The sequence below is a fragment of the Littorina saxatilis genome, linkage group LG5 (assembly GCF_037325665.1).
Source record: "Littorina saxatilis isolate snail1 linkage group LG5, US_GU_Lsax_2.0, whole genome shotgun sequence".
Lineage (NCBI taxonomy): Eukaryota > Metazoa > Mollusca > Gastropoda > Littorinimorpha > Littorinidae > Littorina > Littorina saxatilis.
The window spans coordinates 37,067,859-37,090,304 of record NC_090249.1 but is presented as its reverse complement, the minus strand read 5'-3'; the positions used below and the strand labels follow the sequence as shown (position 1 = coordinate 37,090,304).

The 22,446-nt window shown below is 41.9% G+C and overlaps 1 protein-coding gene across 1 annotated transcript in view; it reads right to left on the bottom strand.

Moving 5' to 3' along the window:
• Positions 1-13,187, bottom strand: part of LOC138967028 (TBC1 domain family member 2B-like) — a 28,909-nt gene extending 15,722 nt beyond the window's left edge. The window contains exons 1-5 of the mRNA XM_070339485.1: positions 13,063-13,187; positions 7,468-7,609; positions 6,894-7,125; positions 2,049-2,362; positions 1,480-1,607 (exon numbers count right to left, since the gene is read on the bottom strand). Coding sequence (XP_070195586.1) covers positions 1,480-1,607; positions 2,049-2,362; positions 6,894-7,125; positions 7,468-7,563 — 770 coding nt within the window. The 5' untranslated portion in view covers positions 7,564-7,609; positions 13,063-13,187. The remainder of the gene's footprint in view (positions 1-1,479; positions 1,608-2,048; positions 2,363-6,893; positions 7,126-7,467; positions 7,610-13,062) is intronic.
• Positions 13,188-22,446: the final 9,259 nt, after the last annotated feature.

Genomic DNA, 22,446 nt, shown 5'->3' with positions numbered 1-22,446 from the left:
TGAGGAATGCACATCGTTCAACCCGCTAATGCAAGCACAAATCCTCCTGCATAAACACACACATGCATGCATGAACGCATGCACCCGCACACATGTTCGATACACAAACACACATGCGCACACTCTTTCTACATCTTTTTTTTATCTTTCTCTTTCTCTCAAAAGTAAAAGAAAACAAATAAATAGAGTAGAAAACTCAGTAAGCAAAAATATCAACAGTTTAACAAATGGTATTCCCTAAGATTAAAAATAATAGTTAACATCCCTTTCATTGAAAGGGGCCAAATGAAGCATTAAACAAACCTCATACTCACAGCTATCACGTAACTTGTCTGTCTTTTTTTTAACCCCACAGTGTCTCACTACATATATATATATACTAGAATGAATACCCGCTTCGCCGGGTAGCCGGCTTCGCCGGGAAGAAGTACTTAGAGCCGTACGCCGGCTTTGCCGGGTCCGAACAATGGACCCGCCAAGCTTAGGTCCCTCCCAGATTCGTGGAATGGGAACAGCACGAAAATGATTCAGTGGCCATAATGCCATTCCTGACCATATCGAGTCCCATCCTTGTCGACGAATGTAACCGTGTTAATCACCTTTGGAGGCGAACTCCACTCAAACAGGACTGAGCAAGTTATGGCTTTTAAAAGGAAGGCCAGTACATAAATTTACACAAAAGCCGCCAGACCACATCACAAACAGAACTGAACAATGCACAGGTGTTGCTCACATAGAGACACACACACACACACACACACACACAAAAACACAGAGAAGCCGTATCTATAGAGAGATAGATGACAGTGTATTTTTCGCGTGGCTATAAATTGATTCGACCTTTGCACTTTTACAGTGAGGATAATTTACGGGTCCAATTTACGTTCTGGACACTCCGTTGACCTTCTAAAAATAGTAACAGTAACAGAACGCCGGGAATATCCGAAGACGCTCCACTCACACTATAGTGCACCATTACGAAGGAAGGGAGGTAAACGCTGAAAACCTGGAGAATATGAGAAGATAAGGAAGAGTTACTTATAATGGTGAAATGAACACAAAAACCAAAATCGATTCAGCGCTGCGCGCTGAGAGCACGTGTTGAAATATCTCATCGATGATATTGTGTCCGGGGTGTAGCTGAATACGGTGTCCAAATTTGAAAAAGATCCACCGAGAACTTTGGCTTTGGTGTGTCGGTATGGGGGCCCGGGTAGCTGAGGTGGAACCAAAATAGGTGAGGTGGAACCAAAATCGGTTCAGCGCTGCGCGCTGAGAGCACGTGTTGAAATATCTCATCGATGAGGTTGTGTCCGGGGTCTCTCTGAATAAGCCCACCAAATTTGAAGCAGATCCATCGAAAACTTTGGCCGTGCATGGCGAATACACAAATACACAAATACACAGATACACAGACACACAGACACAAGTCGTATATATATATAGATATATATTTGTCAGCCACCAGCATCAGCTGACCTTGTTTCCATGGCAACCCTCATGACATCCAGTTCCTTCTGCAGCAGTTTGATGATCTGTCTGTTAGCCTCCAGTTCTTCTTCAGTCACCCTCATTTCATCTCGCACCAGGTACAAGTCACCTTGAAGCTTTACAGGCAAATTCCAAAAAAAGGGGGTTCAGAAAATTATCAAAATAGACAACATACAAATCACGCTAAAATTCCCCCTTTTAAGACCTTCGAAAATCTGAGTAAATCAGGTTTGAAAAGGAGAGGGTCTTAAAATGGGGGGAAAATGTACAGAGGTTTTTCTCAACCAAACTGCTGAATTGCTACAAGTTGGATCAAAAATAAAAATACTGACTGGGCCTTTACTAACTGCGACAGTGTCTGTCTGCCATTTAGTGTGTGGAAAAAAACCAGCCCTGTTATCGTACTGCGACTGCATGGGGGCTTGCCTTTCGTACGGACCAAGCTCAGAAAGTTTTTTCTTTAGCGGCAGTGACGATGGTTTAACGGGGAACACAATCTCTGGCCTCAGGCAAAGACATTAAACAGACGACACACATAATCACAAAACTTTACTCACAGCTTTACACTTGTAGCATGTCTGCGTTCCAGAAGAAGGTTGAAGCTTCCGCGACCCTTGTTCTTTTGCTGTTGATGACCCTGACTCACTTTGGGAGCTTTTCCTGGGCTTGAACATCTTGAATGTTGTTGCCAGCTTTCCTCCAAACTTGCCACTGCTGTTGCCAGAGTCTGTCGTTGCCGGGGGCGACGTGGGCTGCGGTGGTGGATTAGGGTTTGCAGGTGGGTGTGATTCTGCATCGCGTTCAAGTACCGTCCAGTCCTCTCTGGCTTCTGCTGAGGGGGAGATAGGCGGAGAGAATTTGGTGGTGGCTGCTGAAATAGGAGAGAAGTATATTTTGTCTTGTTACTGTTGATGTAACGCAGGAGTGCACAGTTTTCTGCAGATCTTCTCACTCACTTTCCTATAAACTTCAGCTTCATTTGTTACTTTTGCTTGAGTTGACATTGCATTATTTCTCTGGAAGCCTTTTATTGTGCGAATCATTGTTCTTTTTTATATTCATAAAAGATTCTCAGAGAGGCTTACAACAACAAACTAGACAAACAAAAATGAAAATAAAATAAGCAGCAATTAAAGTCACGCAACTGGGACAGGCTGATCTTTCTTAACCCAGTGTGGGATTTTCAGTGGGGCGACCACCCCCAACCCAGCGCGTCCCCGGGTGGCGGATAGGGGAACGGTCTTCAGATATGGAGATCAGCCGCTTGCGGCCGCGGACCAAACTGGCTCCGGGTGGGATCCCGGAAAATCCTCCCCCCTGTGCTCTCAGGGTAGGACGTACGGGCCATGAGCTAAGGGTGAGGTAACCCCGACAGAAAACCCCGAATGCTGAAGACGGAGGACCCGGGCCGCACGGCGCATTCTAACAAACCACGGGTACACGCACTTACGCAAATGATGACACAATCAACCAGCACAGATGGAAATGGCGCTCGCCCATTGAGGACCCCCCAGGGTGGAGCAGCGTCGGGTCCCATGCCTCAAAGGGACCCAGCCCCAACTACTGGAGGTCCCTCCCGTCCGTCTTGTCACGCCAGGGGACGCGGGAGGAAAGTGACTGGCACCACCACAACCAGGAAGAAACCCAGTCAGCAGCGACCTTTTCAGGTCATGCACTGGAACGCAGAAAGTATCCTGAACAAGAAGACAGAGTTGGAGCATATCCTGCATGAGAAGAACATCAACATCTGCTGTATTCAGGAGACGCACCTGACACCCCAAAAGTCCTTCAAAGTGAGAGGCTACCAATGCTTTAGGTCCGACAGAACAGACCGAAGCAAAGGAGGAATCCTGACCCTCATCAGGAACAACATCAATGCCTGTTTGATAGAAACGCACATGGAGGACTCCGAATATCAGGTGATTCGAATCCAGACGAAGACATCAGAATTCCATCTTGTCAACTTCTACTGCCCCAATGATAGACACCTCGCCCTTGACACGATCCCCGCAAAGGCCTCCAACTTCATCGTGGTGGGTGACTTCAACAGTCATTCACAGAGTTGGGGATATGACCACCTGGATCGGAGAGGAGAAGAGGTGGAGAACTGGCAGGACGACAAAGGTCTCATCCTTTTGAACAGTCCCTTTGACTGCCCTACATTCTACTCCAGAAGATGGCACACTACATCAACTCCTGACCTAGCCTTCTGCACGGAAGACATGCACCAGCTAACCAGCAGAGAGGTCGGAGAACAGCTAGGTGGAAGTGACCATCGGCCAGTCTTTTTGACCCTGGGCATGGAGTCCTGCACTGAAGCTTCCTTCCCACGGTGGAACTACAAAAGAGCGAACTGGTTCCTCTTTAGACACCGCACCAGCGAACTCACCAAAGACATCAGAGTCGAGGGGCGAGACATCAACATGGTGGCGAAGGACTTCAACATGAGCATCCTCAGAGCAGCGCGTGAGTCCATTCCCAGGGGTGCCAGGAGAGACTATAAGCCCTACTGGAGCAATGAATTGCAGGAACTGGATGATGATCTGGCAGACGCCAGAAGGGAAGCAGAAGTCAACCCGTCACAAAACAACAACATCCGCCTCCAGGAAGCCAAAGCCAAATTTCTCAAAAAGAAGCTACAGGCAAGACGGAGAAGCTGGCAAGAGAAAACAAGCTCTCTAAACCTTGAGAAGGATGGCAGAAAGCTCTGGAGGCTCACCAAGCAGTTGAATGATGAGAACACCAGCAGAGGAAAGATCACATTAGAAGAGAACGGGAAGGTGCTAACTGGAAAGCATGCTGCCAACCAATTTGCTGAAAGCTATGCAGCTGAGAGCAACCTCCATGTTAGCCCCGAGAAACAGAGAGAAGCAAGAAGAGAGAAAAGAGAGAGACCTGCCAGACAGTCGACAGTGGACGCCATGAGTCAACCACTCACACTCCACGAGCTGCACTCAGCTCTGAAAAAGTCAAAGGCGAAGAAGTCCCCTGGCCCAGACGGCATCACCAACGAGATGCTAACCCACCTTGGTAGTGCAGCAGAGAACAAGCTACTCGAGGTCTTCAACAGCAGCTGGCAAGAAGGATCGCTACCACAACTCTGGCGAGAAGCGATCATGATCCCCATCTTAAAAAAAAGGGAAGGATCCAAAGAAGGCCACCAGCTATCGCCCAATCAGCCTCACCAGCTGTGTTGTGAAGACCCTGGAGAGAATTGTGAACGAGCGCCTCAGGTGGTACCTGGAATCCAGGAACCTCCTCGCCCCTGAACAAGCTGGATTCCGACAGTTCCGCAGCACTGAAGATCAGGTCACTTACCTGGCGCAAGAAGTTGAAGATGCCTTTCAGGAACAGAAGCTGGTCTTTGTCACCTGGATAGATCTTCAGAAGGCCTTTGACAAGGTCTGGAAAGATGGACTCCTTGTAAAACTGCTGAGGAAAGGCGTGTCCAGCAACATGTACCAGTGGATTCGCTCTTACCTCTATAACCGCAGGGCAAGAGTTAACGTCGACCAGACCAAAAGCAAGAAGTTCCTCCTTCGTCATGGCGTCCCTCAGGGCGGAGTCCTCTCCCCCACACTCTTCCTTCTCTTCATCGACGATCTGGTGTCTGAGATGCCCAAGGGGATCAAAACTGCTCTCTACGCAGACGACCTTGTGATCTGGTGCAAGGAGGAGCACGCAAGTACTGCCACCTACAGAATGCAGCAAGCGGCAGATAGGCTGAACGCATGGGCAGAAGATTGGTGCGTCTCCATCAACAAGGAGAAATCCTCCACCACCCTATTCACACTGTCGCCAAAGCAGAAAGCCGGAACCATTAGGCTTGGTGGAACTCCTCTGAGAGAGGATGAAGAAGCAACGTACCTTGGTGTCACCTTTGATAGACGGCAGACCTGGAAACCACACATTGCACAGGCAGAGACGAAGGCCCGGCGCAAGCTAGCCATACTCAGGAAGCTGGCAGGTACCACCTGGGGAGCGAACGAGAAGATACTGAAGACAGTATACCAGGGAACAATCAGACCCCACCTCGAGTACGGCTCCACAGCGTGGTCAACCTCAGCCAAGACAAATCTGCAGACCCTTGACCGTGTGCAAAACCAGGCCCTCCGACTCATCACCGGTGCAATGAAATCCACGCCCATCAAGGAAATGGAGAAGCTTACCACCATCCAACCCCTCTGTCAGAGAAGAGAAGCCAAGACTATGGTACAGGCCGAGAAGCTCAAGTGCCTACCCGACCACCCCATGAAGCACAGACTGAGCAACCTCACCAAGAACCGGCTTAAACGGAGCAGTTTTGTACACGAGAGCAAGAGACTTTCTCGACAGTACAGGGAAGTCCTTCCACAGAACACTCTACCTCTGACTCAAGAAGAAGAGGAAACCCCCAAGGCAACAGAGAAACCAGGCATCCAGATCTGCACCAGTGTTCCACATGTTACCTCAGGAGAAGATCAGAATGACACAGCTCGACAGGCACTCACCTTAGCCCTGATCGACGAACAGTACCCAAAAGAGGCGTGGATCCATGTATACACCGATGGATCAGCAACTAACGCCGTGCTCAATGGAGGTGCAGGCATTCTCATCCAGTTCCCTGGGGGACATACAGCTACATCCAGCGTTGCCACTGGCAAACACTGCACAAACTATAAAGCAGAAGCAGAAGCTCTCATGCAGGCCGCCTCCTTCGTTCAGGACTCCGCAGACCCTTGCTACCAAGTTGTCTTCCTCTCGGACGCCCTTTCAGTCCTTCAGGCCCTAGAGAACGACAAACTCCCACAGCTGGCCAAAGCATTACAGATGGTCAGACAAACCAGAAGAGTTGTCCTCCAGTGGATACCAGCACACTGTGGGATACCAGGAAATGAAAGGGCAGATGAGCTGGCAAAAGAAGGAGCCGTGGAAGACCAACCTGAAAACAGTGTCAGCTTTAGTGAGCAGAAGACAATCATCAAGGCATTGATGAGGCCAAGGACAAACAGAGATGACTACCACACAATGTCCAGAGAGCAGCAAGTCAACCTCATCAGGCTGCGTACTGGCCACAACAGGCTCAATGCTCACATGAACCGAAAGTTCAAGCTGGCGCCATCACCAACCTGTGCCTGCGGTCAAGAGGACCAAACAGCGGAACACATCTTACAGCGATGTCCCTTACTAGATGAGGAACGAAAAGAAGTGTGGCCGTCACCAACTCCCTTGCAGACCAAACTATACGGCAGTCGACAGGAGTTGGAGAAAATGACAACATTTATCACCAGTGCTGGACTGATTGTGTAACCTCTGCGAACGCCAAGAAGAAGAAGAAGAAAGTCACGCAAAAGCAGAGAGAAGGGAGGGGTAATGTCACGCTTAACTTATTGACATGTGAACCCTAAACAACAAACACTTACTTGGTGATATCTGAGTTCGAATATTGGAGACGGCATCCCGGATTTCCGAGCGGAGGTTGAACAGTGACCACTGTCCAAGGCGAGTGTTTGCGCTCTGCGAGTCTGAAGGTGAGCGCATCTCCACCAAGTCATCCTTGGGAGATCCGCCATCGCTGCTGTCTTTGCCTTCATCATCTGGTTGTACCGCTGTGCCCTTACCGTGCCCTGTTAGCCCACTGCCCTTTCTCTGATTCTGAAAGCAGATTGACAGTGAAGAGTTGAGTTGAGTCCACAGATCCAATAAACCAAGGGAAGTAAGCGCTCTAAATGCAGACAACATGTGTCATAAAGAAAGTGAGAGTTATTCGGAACCAGTCTCCTGGCACATGAGAGAATAACAAGCATTGAAATGAATAAGCGACTATCATCCTCTTTTTTTTTTTTTTAGTCCAGAGTAACAATTATACAAGGCTACTAATGATTTTACCCAAAAATTCAAATCATCATGGAAAGGTTTTCCATATTTTGGGGATAGAAAACAAAACTGAAAAAAAACTTAACTCGCTGCAAACGAAAATATCCACAGAGTGCTTACTTTGAGAGTCCACGTGATTTTTTCGGAAGAGATTATTTTGCGTTGATGGCTGTACTGTCTCCTCTTCTTCTGCAGCTCCTCAAGCCAGAACGTCATCCTATGCTGTCCCTGCGCATCCAGGTAGTACACCTTGCCCTCCGACCTGAAACACAGGTGTCAAATAGGTTAAAGTTAACTTTTCTTCCTGTGTAAATGATTATGTACACCACAATTAATATTACACAATGCATGCCAGGCTTTTTTTTACCTGGGGGAAAAAAAACATACGTCCATTTCGACAGATACCAAAAATGCACTGCCTGACTTATGTCACTTCCTGTATAGCGGTGGATTTTTTTGCTTGATTAATCACACAGATTGACATGCCAGGTTTTTACCCGAGAAAAAAAGCATATCACCCATTTATACAGATACCAAAATGTCACTGCCTCTCAGGCCACTTCCTGTATAGCAGGGGATTTTTGTGCTTGATTAATTACGCAGATTGACATAGATGTCTGCAGTTACAAAACTGATTAAGCAACAATTTTAGTTCTGCACAGAAATCAGTGTATAGGCTGTAGAAGGTTGGTGTATGTCCAAGTCGATGTATATAGTCTCAGAATGCCATTTTCCCATACAAAACCCTGGACAGGATTTATGGCAACTAGCTAATACTAGGCACTGGGATGAAAGTATCTTTTACAGCTTTTCACTGTGTTCAAGGGTTCCTGCAAAAGCTGTTTTTTGACTTAGGTTTCAGTGCAGACATTATTTCAGGGACAAAGGCAACCGGTCTGCTGAGTCTGTTTATAATATTAACATGCAAGAGCTAGCTTAATTTGAACACTGATCTTTAAGTTAGAATACAATGAGGAGAAGTTTCCCTGAGAGTGAGAGTTTTCTTAAGAGTTTGTTTGTTTGCTTTCTCTTCTTTTGCTATTGTTTTTTGTTTCATAAAGGGCATACATAGATTAGAACAACATTCTTACACAATTTGACTTTGTTACCATTAGTACAGACAATGACTCACATGATACCCCGGGGCGGGGATATAGCTCAGTTGGTAGCGCGCTGGATTTGTATTCAGTTGGCCGCTGTCAGCGCAAGTTCGATCCCAGGTTCGGCGGAAATTTATTTCACAGAGTCAACTTTGTGTGCAGACTCTCTTCGGTGTCCGAACCACCCCCCGTGTATACTACATTGGGTGTGCACGTTAAAGATCCCACGATTGACAAAAGGGTCTTTCCTGGCAAAATTGCTTAGGCACAGTTAATAATTGTCTACCATACCCGTGTGACTTGGAATAAGGCCGTGAAAGGTAAATATGCGCCGACATGGCTGCAATCTACTGGCCGTATAAAATTTCATCTCACACGGCATCACTGCAGAGCGCCTAGAACTGTACCCACGGAATATGCGCGATATAAGCCTCATTGATTGATTGATTGATACACTGAGAAATGACTCACATGATACACTGAAGTATTCATTTCCAATTGCAGAACAGAAAGTATATATATATGTATTACACAATACATGCAGTTTCACAATAATTTATATGTATATCATGTAAATGAGGTCATGTCAAGCAAGTCTGGCAGGGACCTGTTTTTTCCACTGCTTATGATGCCAAAGTCACCGAGACAAACGTCATTATAGAAACAAAAATTGTGCTCGCTAATTACCCTTGATGAATCTTCAGAACTAACATGTCATGTCATACTTTCAGAGTGACGTTTCTTTGCTTTGGCGTAATAGATTGCACGAGGCTTTAGAAGAGATCGAGGTTCCAAAACAAGCGTCTTCAATTTAGTTGCCTCGACTGCAGGACATTTTCAGTAAAATACACGTAAGTACAGTAGTAGGATAAACAGAATACTACATGGCTTGCTATTTCATACCAGATTTACACTCGTTGCTTTTTCAAATAGTGAACAGCTCGCTTTCGCTCGCAGTTCAATATTTAAAAAAACAACTCGTGTAAATCTGGTACGACACAGCCATGTAGTATTCTCTATGCAGTCAACATACCAATAAGTCACCATTTAATGTTAGATCAAAATGGAGGGAGCCTAAAAGGTAAATTTACATTCCCTCATTAATGTTATGCTCAGAAAATCTGAGAAAGCAATACTAAAAGGCACACTCTGCCTCGAGAAAACAGTTCAGCTCGAAGTCTCAGATTTGGCCTGGAGGCTTTAATATGAGATAGGACCATCCTTCCACTTGGTCACATACCAAAAATCAACACCCTGGCTGTTTGCTGTAGTGAGTTGGAATTTTTTGATGACTTAATTTCTGAAAAAAGGCACCTGAGTTTCTTTTACAAAACGTATAAATTTATAAAAGATCCCACTGAGCACAGAGAGCACTCAGGCTGCTCAAGCTTGGTAAAATATGTCTATGGGGAAGGATGGAGAGAGAGAGAGAGAGAGAGAGAGAGAGAGAGAGAGAGAGAGAGAGAGAGAGAGAGAGAGAGAGAGAGAGAGAGAGAGGGAGAGAGAGAGAGAAAGGCCGAGAAAGAGAGAGAGAGAAAGAGAGAGAGAGAGAAAGAGAGAGAGAGATCTGAGAGAGAGATCTGAGAGAGAGAGAGAGCCAGATCTGAGAGAGAGAGAGAGAGAGAGAGAGAGAGAGAGAGAGAGAGAGAGAGAGAGAGAGAGAGTAAGAGAGATCTGAGAGAGAGTCAGAGAGAGAGAGAGAGGGAGGGGGGGGGGGGAGGTGGATTCCAAATCCATAAAATTAATGAATATCTATATTCTAAAAGCCTACACAAAACTAAAATTTGCATGTATCCTAAATTCCATATTTCATCCCCATTGCTTTATCCCTTATGCCCCTTGTCAAGCAGACAATTAATATTGTTGCATTTTAACTTACACCTGCTGTGAATTCCACAACTCTTTTGACTTTCAACCACAGGAAGTTAATTTTATGCCTGAGTCAGAATCAGTGATAGCTGCATGCAGTTACACACCCACTGATAAGAGGGGTTTAATGGGTCATGGTCAGGGTATTCAGGATCACACAGACAGTATAATTAATTATTAATTATCATATATATATATATATAATGGCATATCTTGTGGCAGTTTTTACACTAGTTACTTATGTTACTGTTACTGTTTGCATTAGATATATATATAGATATATATATTATTTGATTTAATTATAAGTGTTGTATACACCTTTCAGAAAATGTATAATCTGTAAAGTCATGTACCTAAACTAAATCTTTCCCCAGTCCAGCATCTTTCCTGCATGTATACAAGTGTGGTTGTGATTTAATACACAATGGTTGTGAAATATAGTGACAATGTTCTCATAACTATACCCGTAAGGAAATTGTCATTCAAATGTTATCACAAAGGAAAAAGTGTCAATTTAATTTCAACCAGGCACTAAATAATACAATGGAACCCGCTTTTAAGAAGCCCCGATCGATTTTAAAACACAGTGCCGGCCCTTTCACTTTCAGGACTTCATTTTTCACATGTTCTGTTTATAATATAAGCTCTATCAGTTTACCTCCATTTTAATAATCCCTCTGTTTTATTTCTCAGATATTTAGAGGTCTTACAAGGGTGAGGGGGTCCGTCGTGTCACTGTATTGTTCAAACTGCAGACATGACTGTTAATTATGTTCCAGTCAGTGTAACACTAACAGGACAACATTGTACTGCCGATTTCATTTCCACACAGGAAACATGTCCAACAATAGTTTCAACACTTCTGATTATACCATACAATTGTGAGGGAATTTCCTTGTTATAGTTATACTGCCATGATCATAACGACCTAAACACACTCCTGTTTAAGAAGCAAAAGTACAGCCATATAGACATTGTACAACACAATTCACACAGCTCTTGTAGCACACCAGAGACAGAAAATGTATCTGCAATTATTTACCATTTCACAATATTCAATTTCATGAGATAGTTAAAAGACAATTAGTTGTGTCTGCACGCATTTCCTAATTTAACTTTTCGTAATATTTTTTAAATTTACCAGTAAACTATTAGAAAATACCTTAAAACCACAAAAAATGTGTGATTTATTCAGTCGACTCTCTCTCCCGGCCTCAGTCTCATACAATTAACAAACACAACCAATACAAAGGACCAATCACTCACACTCGCGCGCACGCACACACACAGACACAGACCTGTACATGTATCTACAAATGTTACATGTGTACCACTAATAAACTCAGTTTCATTGATCCTATAGATCTATACATTTATGAATACAATATATATGTGAATTATCCTGCTTCACAGGCAAAAGACTGATCCCTATTTTTTCCAAATCTTAAAAATGGCACAAGCAATTCTGCTCAAGTGCTTGCTCTTGGCCGGTTGTTGTTAGCAACTCAGACTCAAAACAAAAACAACAACAAATATGTAGGAAGGGGATGGGGGGGGGGGGGGGGGGGGGGGGGAGAGAGAGAAAGAGAGAAAGTTGTCTAAGCAACAATTAAAGTGATATAATCTTGCAGACAGAAAAAACCTGTCTCTCATTGCCCCAAGAGCTTTACAGTTCAGGTTGGAGGCTGTAATTATGTGACCACACATAAGGAATACCTTAAAATAAATGTTTGAGCGGTCAGTTACTCAAATTGAGCTGTTTTGGGTAGGCTTTCCAGACAGTAATTCTCATTGTGAATGTGATGTCTTTTTGAGCCTGTCATAAATTTTGTTTTACCTATCACCCCTGAGTCGAACTTGTATTTTATAATTGTATGAACTGTTGCTAGAGATACAGATTTGAAATTGAGCTGAAACTGAGAGCTACAGAGTTCGTTTTGGGTGTTGAATGGATGACAACACACATGAGGAAGGCCTTAGAATTAGTGTTTGAGCATTTTATTTTTCAAATCTGAATGCTGTGTTTGGTAGTCTTTTCAGACGATGATATTCTCCACAAAAAAAAAACAAAAAAAAAACCCGTCACGTTGATAGTCGTCGTCGGCTTCTGTGGCGCACCCGCCAACCACCAACCCAGGTGGGTTATCCAGATCCAGATCCAGATCCAATGGCCAGTGTGTTTGTTTATGTTATGCGAAGCGTTTTAGCCCTGTATGGCACGGAATGTGCATGCGTTTACTAGACTTCAGGTTTGACTTTCTCAATCCAACAGTTTTAATCTGCTCTGATGGGCATCTATGAGGACTAAATAAAATATGACGAAGAACGGAAGTCTGGACTCCTGACAGTGACAGAGCCTCACACTCACAGAAGAGTGGAAGAAACAAACCGCTCACTATTTAAAATTAATCTAATTATTCTGCATAGTTTTGGAGCAGCTTTGAGCAAATCTTTGCAAGAGTTTCTAAACTACAATACAGCGAATGTCCCTTGAACTTCTTAAAGTCCAATTCGTCAGAAAACTTTCCCAATATGCCTATATGGCACCTCAGGAGTACTTTTACAGCCTTCGCAGAAGTGACAATACGGGAGGAAATACGAAGGGGTAGCACCAGAAATAAATTGTCTACACTCTATTTCGCCCACTGCCTTGCACGTCAATGGCAAGCATTGAAGAAGATCTTATCATCTACTGATCTAGTAATATGCCGAGTAATATACACGAAACAGCTGGACAATTTCTCACCTGATCTCGAACAAGCCTGGCCTTTGGTTACTGGCATCAAAGTAAAACGAGGCATGTCTTATGTCGATCTCTCCTAACGGCAGCAAGTCCTGTGGATTTCTGTAAAAATATAGTTTACAAGTGTCGTCGCTGAAGACAAACCACAGAAGCTTCGCTGTCTTCACGAACCCAATATTTCCACATTTGTTCAGCCAACCGCACAGTCTCGTTTCGTTTTCTTCCGGGTCGTCTTTGGCAGGAACAGCATCGTCTGGACCATCGTCTGGGGTTTGCTTGGTTAATGTTCTATCGCTGTCTGGTTCTCCGCTAACAGGTCTGTGATTTTCATTTGAATTATCTTTATCTACATCATTTTGTGAAGATTCTATTTCGGAACCACCCCCTTCTGCCGCCATTGCCGGAGCAATGTGTTTACTTCCGGTGAAAATGTGTTCTTCCTTCTACGCGAAAGAGCTACATCTGCTGTGTCGTCTGCAACATGCAGTTAATAGTAGTAGTAGTAGTAGTATGTAGGGGCGGCTATATTTGTTAGCCGAAGGCCGCGAGGCCTTATTGGTGCCCCTTCTTTGTCAGATACTTTGCATGCCTAAATCCCTATTCTTTCAATGCTTTCAATCAAAGTCATAAAAAATGTTAAGAAATTTTGGGGAATTGTCCAAGAAGTTTTTGAAGGCGTCTACTGTGGGTGCGAATTTAATGTTAGTGGGTAGTGCATTCCAATTGTTAGCAACTCTATGAGAAAACGAAAACTTGCGCTTGTTAAGTCTTACAGTGTTGAACAAAGATTTTTCCCTGGCTGTTTCTGGTGTTGTCTGTCTGCTTGAATGTGAATATTTTGTGCATGTCAATTTCATCCTGTCCTCCTTCACTTCAGAGAGTGGAGGTCTAAGTATTTGAGTCTGTCTGCGTAAGACTTATCACGGCACTCCTTTAGAATTTTAGTTGCTCGACGCTGCACCCTCTCAATTGTCTGAGACTGTCTCTTGAGGAATGGACTCCACACCACATTTGCATATTCCACCAGTGGTCTCACAAAGTTAATAAGCTTACTTGAACTTCAAGAATACTTGTCAAGAATTTGAAAGACTCGATAGAGGTTCTGGCGGCGAGTTTTTGTTTATCGTGTCTCCTCAAATTTATTGCGGGGTATTTGAGTTACATGGAGAGGGGGAATCTTGTGTCTTGCTTGGTGTAGCGTCCTCCGAGAGAGCGCTGAATTTATTGGCAGTGGGGACAGCGCACACAACGCGGGGAGAGGGGTACTACTGTCTTGTTGTCTCCGAAAACCCCGAATTCAGATTGGTCTGTAATCAGCGGGGTCGGAGGAATTACCTGATTTAAATAGCGGGATTACTTTTGCCTCCTTTAATTTGGTTGAAAAAATAAGATTTGTCAAGGCACAAATTGTAATCATATGATAGGGATTCTGCAATAAAAAGGGGCAGCCAACTTAAGAATTTTCCAACAAGATTATCCAGATCAAAAGTACTAGTTTTTTTTTTAAGAGAGATCGAGAGAGGGAGAACAAAGAACAAAAACAAAATGCAGTCTCTCATCTTTTAATGCAGAATCACAAATTAAATACTATTCACGTGTCACAAGCTCCTGCACAATCAGTGAATTCTATACCCAGTTTAAAAACCATGATTACCACAGCTGAATGCAATATAATACAACCGAGAATGTTCAGGACCACTCACTCTTTTTACAACCAGTAATATAAACATAGAGCAACAATTAACTGTGCACACGACAATCTCCAAGTATAAACCATAACAGTCAGCATACATACACTGACACACACACACACACACACAATAATCCCACTCATATTGAATTCCACAATGTACATTAGCACAACTTTTTAGCATAATAGCAAACCACTCAGCAAATATAAAAAAAAACGTATCAACTGCATGTGTACATATATCCAGCTGATCCAATTCACACCTTGATTATGTTCTCTTAGACGCGACGCTATTCAGAAATAACTCTTGCGCCCCTTGTAAACATTGAGACAAACGCACAAAACTTAACAGTGGAGGCAAACAATCATGGTATTACAGTAAATGATGTTTCAATGTGAATGTTTTATGCCATTTTCTTTCCAAAATATTCTAATCGCCGCTCACTGTTCACTGGTGGTGCCATGATCGCAATCCTCCACAGATTAATGATCATGTGTGCCTCACTGTTTTAAAAGGGTGCAACTCTTCCACAATAAAAACCCTTCCCAAGTTAGAGTTGTTTCCATAATTTATCTTGTTGGTCAAACAAGAAACCAGAGAATGAAGATCACAACTTTATACTCCTTCAGCATCCCCATGAGTTATCAATACAAGTATGACATGGTGAAATATGACAGTTCAATAAAGATCAAAAGAAAACAAAAGGCGTGCACAACAAACCACCACTTTGAAGATAAACGGTTTCAGCACTATACTATACATGCAGTTTTTCTATACTATTTCTCCACACATGGATTCCACAGCTGCATCACTCACAAATGTTGTCAATGTTAATATAATATACACAACAACAGCCATTCCACATATCTTTGTACTGTAGCATCACACCTGTCATTATTACACACATGGTCAAGACGCACAGAAGATGGTACTACCATCATAAACACTAAATGGATTAAATAGCTGATATGAAGATTGTTGGTTGAGACAGAGAGAAAGAGAAAAGAGAGAGAGAGCCGGTTCTGGTACAATGTACATCAATGCACACAAAACCTAGTATGGAATTTCCTCCATCATGTAAAGCGCAGAAAGCATAGATTACTGTGGTTTGCACTATATAAGCTGTCATTATTATTATCATTATTTTTAGAAGATTCAATTTCCCAATGAAGTAGTTAATACGATCCATCACATCGAAAAATAGTCCGAGTACAACAAAAACTACATGAACGGTCTCTGTCACTACTACTTTTCACTTCAAGCTCAACAATGACAACTTCAAGTATCTCCGTTAAATTCTTTCTAAGATCATCAACATTTGTAAAGACAGTAGACAAGATTAGATGATTCTTAAATGCCATGCACAGCACAATAAATATATTTTTGGTAGTGCTTTAATTTCTCTGGAAAAGTGGACTTCGATAAAAACAGAAAATGAATTTAATTTCTGAAGCATATAATCTGCCTCAGTGTGACTTATTTAGACTAGAAGGGCCACTGTCACAAACTGCAACAGAGAATTGCATGCAGCCCACACATTCATTCAGTTGTTCAAAAGGTTCTCATCAAACGGCCAGCCCTCAAGGTTTTGATTGCAATTGAGTAAGTTAGGTAAATACTAAATATAATAACAAGACCAGCCGAAAGCAATACCATTTTTCCGATTTTCTTAAAGCTCTGTTACTCATGCAAATATTAATAAAGTAACTATAATTACGGGATTTATAAAATAACAGCAACACTACGAAGTCTCGTATGAAAGATTGTCATATTTTGCTAAATACTTTACTTAAGATCTTGATTTACATTGGAAAGGCATATTTTTCCCAATAGTCAATGACAAGAAAATAAAGTACAATATATAAAAAGCTTGTGTATAACCCAAGGAAACTGGTGCATTTGGTGAACAACATTTTTTTCTTCTTTATATTTTGTACATGCAGTTGTTAAAAGGTCAGGAAACACTGAACTGTCATAATTTCACTGGCACATACACACACTAAAACTTCATTGTTGGAAACATTATAAATGATGAGCGGATATTTGCCACATGAAATGCATATCAGAGCTAATTTTTCACTACGATACTCATGGTCACACGATTCAACTGTAATATATACTACTTACACACATGCGACATTTAATTTACACACATAATCTACTTATCATTCTGCTTTGAAGCAAACAAAGCATTAATAGCCCTGAAAACAAACAGCATGGCCGAAGGAAGGCAGAGAAACATCAACACGTCAGCTCATCAAACAGAAATAACATGGAATGTTTGATTCTGATACAAATAATGGCTATAAAGCATGCAAGATGGCTTTGCAAATGGTAAACTGCATATTATGATCCCAGACAGAATTGCAAAAACATTTAGAAGTGCACAGACAATCAGAAATATATTAATGATGAAACAACATACAAACAAGAAGGGCAAAGCCCATACGACTCACATGCTTTACACATTTTTCCTACCAAAATACATGTGACCTTGATCCAAGGTCAAGGTCATCCAAGGTCATGCAACACAAAGCTGTTAATTCAAGACATAGGAAGTACAATGGTGCTTTTTGGCTCTTTCTACCATGAGATATGGTCACTTTTAGTGGTTCACTACCTTATTTTGGTCACATTTCATAAGGGTCAAAGTGACCTTGACCTTGATCATATGTGACCAAATGTGTCTCATGATGAAAGCATAACATGTGCCCCACATAATTGTTAAGTTTGAAACATTTATCTTCCATAGTTCAGGGTCAAGGTCACTTCAAAATATGTATACAATCCAACTTTGAAGAGCTCCTGTGACCTTGACCTTGAAGCAAGGTAAACCAAACTGGTATCAAAAGATGGGGCTTACTTTGCCCTATAAATCATATATAGGTGAGGTATTGAATCTCAAAAACTTCAGAGAAAATGGGAAAAATGTGAAAAATAGCTGTTTTTTAGGCAACATTTATGGCCCCTGCGACCTTGACCTTGAAGCAAGGTCAAGATGCTATGTATGTTTTTTGGGGCCTTGTCATCATACACCATCTTGCCAAATTTGGTACTGATAGACTGAATAGTGTCCAAGAAATATCCAACGTTAAAGTTTTCCGGACGGACGGACGGACGGACGGACGACTCGGGTGAGTACATAGACTCACTTTTGCTTCGCATGTGAGTCAAAAAGTGTGTATAATTAACAGTGCAGATGTTCACAGTTTTAATTTTACATCATCTAAAAACGAGATTTCACAATGAAACAACATGCATTAAGAATTAGTGTATCAATAACTGTGAGTGCTGATGCTGAGAGTTTAAATTTCTTTTTTTGTACATCATACACACAAATGAACACACTTAATAGGCATGATTTAAGTAACTTTATTTTCTTTCTTTATTTATTTGGTGTTTTACGTCGTTTTCAACCACGAAGGTTATATCGCGACGGGGGAAGGGGGGAGATGGGATAGAGCCACTTGTCAATTGTTTCTTGTTCACAAAAGCACTAATCAAAAATTTGCTCCAGGGGCTTGCAACGTAGTACAATATATTACCTTACTGGGAGAATGCAAGTTTCCAGTACAAAGGACTTAACATTTCTTACATACTGCTTGACTAAAATCTGTACAAACATTGACTATATTCTATACAAGAAACACTTAACAAGGGTAAAAGGAGAAACAGAATCCGTTAGTCGCCTCTTATGACATGCTGGGGAGCATCGGGTAAATTCTTTCTCGTCCCAACCAATATGGGACTCCCCCTAACCCGCGGGGGGTAACTTTATTTTCATTTAAGTAACTCAAAAATCAAGGGAAAAAAAAAGAAGAAAAAAAGCTGATTGGAAAAGTTGAATTCAGTTTTGCAAATAGAGAATCTATATATCAAATATCTCAGTTGCCTCAAAGCAACATAACTTTCAGTCAATGTTATTGTGTTTGTTTGTTTTGAATGCCTGTGTCATTTATTGTGAACCATGACAAGTTGACACAAATAACAATGGTACAGTCTCTACCACAGACTTTTCAAAATTAAAGCATTACTTAAAGTTACTGAACTTGTCATGCCCTAGGGCTTTCAGTCAAGCCTCTGGCAGCTATCTGTTTGAACAAAATACCAAGTTTTATTGACTTCATGCAAGGAGTCAAAAACTGAAAAATTGTTGGTCTGTCTCTGGGCAGGAAAGCGTGACCCTCGGCCATGCTCACATCAGGGGCTTGCAACCTAGTACAATATTACCTTACTGGGAGAATGCAAGTTTCCAGTACAAAGGACTTAACATTTCTTACATACTGCTTGACTAAAATCTTTACAAACATTGACTATATTCTATGTGTTTGATTACGTAAGAACATTGTATAAGATGGTATGTGGGTCCATTTTGTCATGCCGCACACAGCCTTGAGCCCCAGAATGGGATCACGGGAAATGTTAATTACATTTTGGCAAGAGATGCGAACTGACAAACCGCAGAAAGTTTTGTTTGGCTGGCAGCACTAAAGGTATATGTTTGCATCTGTGAAATAATTGTGTAAAGCTTTTGACCGTTTATATCGTAATCTGCGACAAAAAGACAAATCGTTGCTTCAGCAATGCTGTGACTCCTGCACTGCTCCTTTAAACTCAAGTAACTTAAAGCAGACTGTCTTTACCAGTATTCCCCTCCCCAAAAAAATGCATGCCTATGTTAAAAATAAAAAGTAAAACTCCTGCAAGATGAGAGAAAGTATAAAACCCAACAACTGCACCCTAGAACTGCATGATTAAAAAAAAAAAAAAAAAAAAACAAGCGATAAGAGAAAATACCACCTTCAAACACATCATTTACCAAAACTTTAATTCTACTTGTACAAGGATGAAAGGGCAAGTGTATAGTGGCAGTACAACTTTTTATTTCTTTATTTGGTGTTTAACGTCATTTTCAACCACGAAGGTTATATCGCGACGGGGAAAGTGGGGGAGATGGGATAGAGCCACTTGTTAATTGTTTCTTGTTCACAAAAGCACTAATCAAAAATTGCTCCAGGGGCTTGCAACGTAGTACAATATATTACCTTACTGGGAGAATGCAAGTTTCCAGTACAAAGGACTTAACATTTCTTACATACTGCTTGACTAAAATCTTTACAAGAAACACTTAACAAGGAACACTTAACAAGGGTAAAAGGAGAAACAGAATCCGTTAGTCGCCTCTTACGACATGCTGGGGAGCATCGGGTAAATTCTTCCCCCTAACCCGCGGGGGGTGGCAGTACAACTAACAACTGCAACCCGTACTTTCACTGTATTATGTTTCAAATAATACACAAACTGGAAAATGACAAATTCTAGGTTGAGAACCACATTCATAAAACCATACAAAATACAGAAATACAAAAACAATCGCTAACAAAATTATAGAACAGCTCATGTCATCTCTTCTAGCAACATGCATGCATTTTGCCACTGAAAAAACCCAAGTTAGAAAATAAAAATAAACTTCATTCAGTGGTTCAGTATCAGAATGTTTTTTGGGGGTGGCAAAGCTGGTACTGAACCACTTGAAAAATCATCAAATCATCAGCTTTTTCCTCCTAACTAGTTTAATCAGTACTTGACCTACATCTGCAGACATGGCGGAAACAACATATTGATATAAAGAATACCATTCTAATCTAAGATATTTTTTGTGCAGTCTCTCTCTCTCTCTGTCTCTCTCTCTTCTCTCTCACAATATAGAAACGTATTCCAGTGTTGTTCTTGAGCATTTTCAAAGAAGGTTATGTATCAAATACTTTTTTTGTAACACAAAACCAGTCAGTTCTCTAAGGATATGTGATAGCAAGCAGGCTGGAGAAGCCTAAGACACACCATATTATGCCCACTGCACAGATGTCTAATTAAACTAATACATGTTGTCTGATTAGTCCAATAGACCATTAATACAGATGAGGAAGAAACTCCAGCAATAGTCACCATGCCACCAGAAAAGAAATGCAGTTCCTGCTATTGGACTAAATCAAAGATATTCCGCTAAATCTCTTCTTAGCCCGAAGTTCATATTGTTGTCCGATTAAAATTTAACACAAATAAAGAAGAAAACCTGGTGTTAAAGTCACAATGCCACATGAAAAGAAATGCAGTTTATTGCACAGACTAAAACAAAGATCCTTGATAAATGCTCTTCTAAGCCCATTATTGTCAGATTTAACTGATACAAATGAGGGGGAAAAAAACCTCAGGTAAAAGTCACAAATTGCCACATAGCAAGAGTTCATGCGAAAATCTGTGTATTAATTAAGCTCTTCTAAGGAACAGTCGACGGCTCTTATTCGGCACCACTCACTCTCTCAGTGCCATTCTGAACGGCTTGCCTAAAATTTGTGTGGTCAAATAAGTTAAGAATCAAGTAAAACTGCGTCACACTAATAAAACAGCAGACTGAACAGCACATTTGTATAGAAAAATGTCAGCACTACATGTACTCTAAATACCATAGACAATCACTACTTCCCAAGGGTCAAAACAAAATAAAGGGGACCAAAAAAGCAACAAATATATTTGTGCGATTTTTCTGACACAATAAAACTCAAAACAAATGTCATTCAAAGGATTTCCACCAACTGAGCTGAATCCCTTTACACTTCATAACTGTTTGATATACACACAGGATTACGTTCAAGTTCATATGGCAAATGGAGATATTGGAGAGTTGTGTTTAGATCTTCAGCTTCAAGAGTCACACCCCGCTAACAAAACCTTGTACAAACAGGAAACACATGGTCGACAAGTTAAAAACCATGATCGCAGCGAATAACTGACTCCGATGTGTATGTTATGCAATGTCCAATCGATAAGCCTTTTTCTGTCAAAAATCTGCACATCAGAGCCAGGATTCCCTTGATGGCCTGCAGCGATCGCTAAGCATGCGTGTCAGTTTCACACGCTGCCCTGACATCGACCTCAAGCAAAACTCACGTGACCTCAGGCAAAACACGTTCTCAGTTAACACTCGGCGCAAGCTATCCAGCATTGCCGCAACAAATCGTCAACTGCAATGTGTATTATAATTTTCAAAAGAAATGGGGTTATATCGAGCGGACACGCATAACATACCCATCAAGTCGGTTATTCGCTGCGATCATTCTTTTAACTGCATGGTTGACCATGTATATGTGTTTCCTGTTTGTATGAGGTTTTGTTAGCGGGGCACAACTCTTCCACAAGTTATTTCCGGAAAACGTCTATTGCAGCACAACACCTTGTGCAATTCACAAAGTGTGTGACAACACTGAGCCAGTATACATTTACTGAACCTGCACAAAATTAAACTATTCATTGGATAAAAATAAAGCAACACACACACACCACCCTACCTGATAGAACCCCACCCTTGATAAGACCCTCCTCCCTTTCAAGACCCTGTTTTATCAGATTTTCTGTTCATATAACCTCTGTAAGTTTACCCCTATTTTAAGACTCCTTCTTTTTTAAGATTAGCTTTCCTCAGATTTGTTTTCAGGTCTTAGAGGAGTATTCCACCGTATATGAAGACCCCAGCCCCCCAAACAAAATAAATTGCTGTTCCAGCTTCATAAAATAATGTTCAAGAGAATGTTCACGACCAACTTGTTGACACAAATTTGATCCTAATGTCACCTGTATTAATCCATTCAGTTATCGAACCCTGAGAATATCCTACATATACAAATTTGCATCCCCCCCC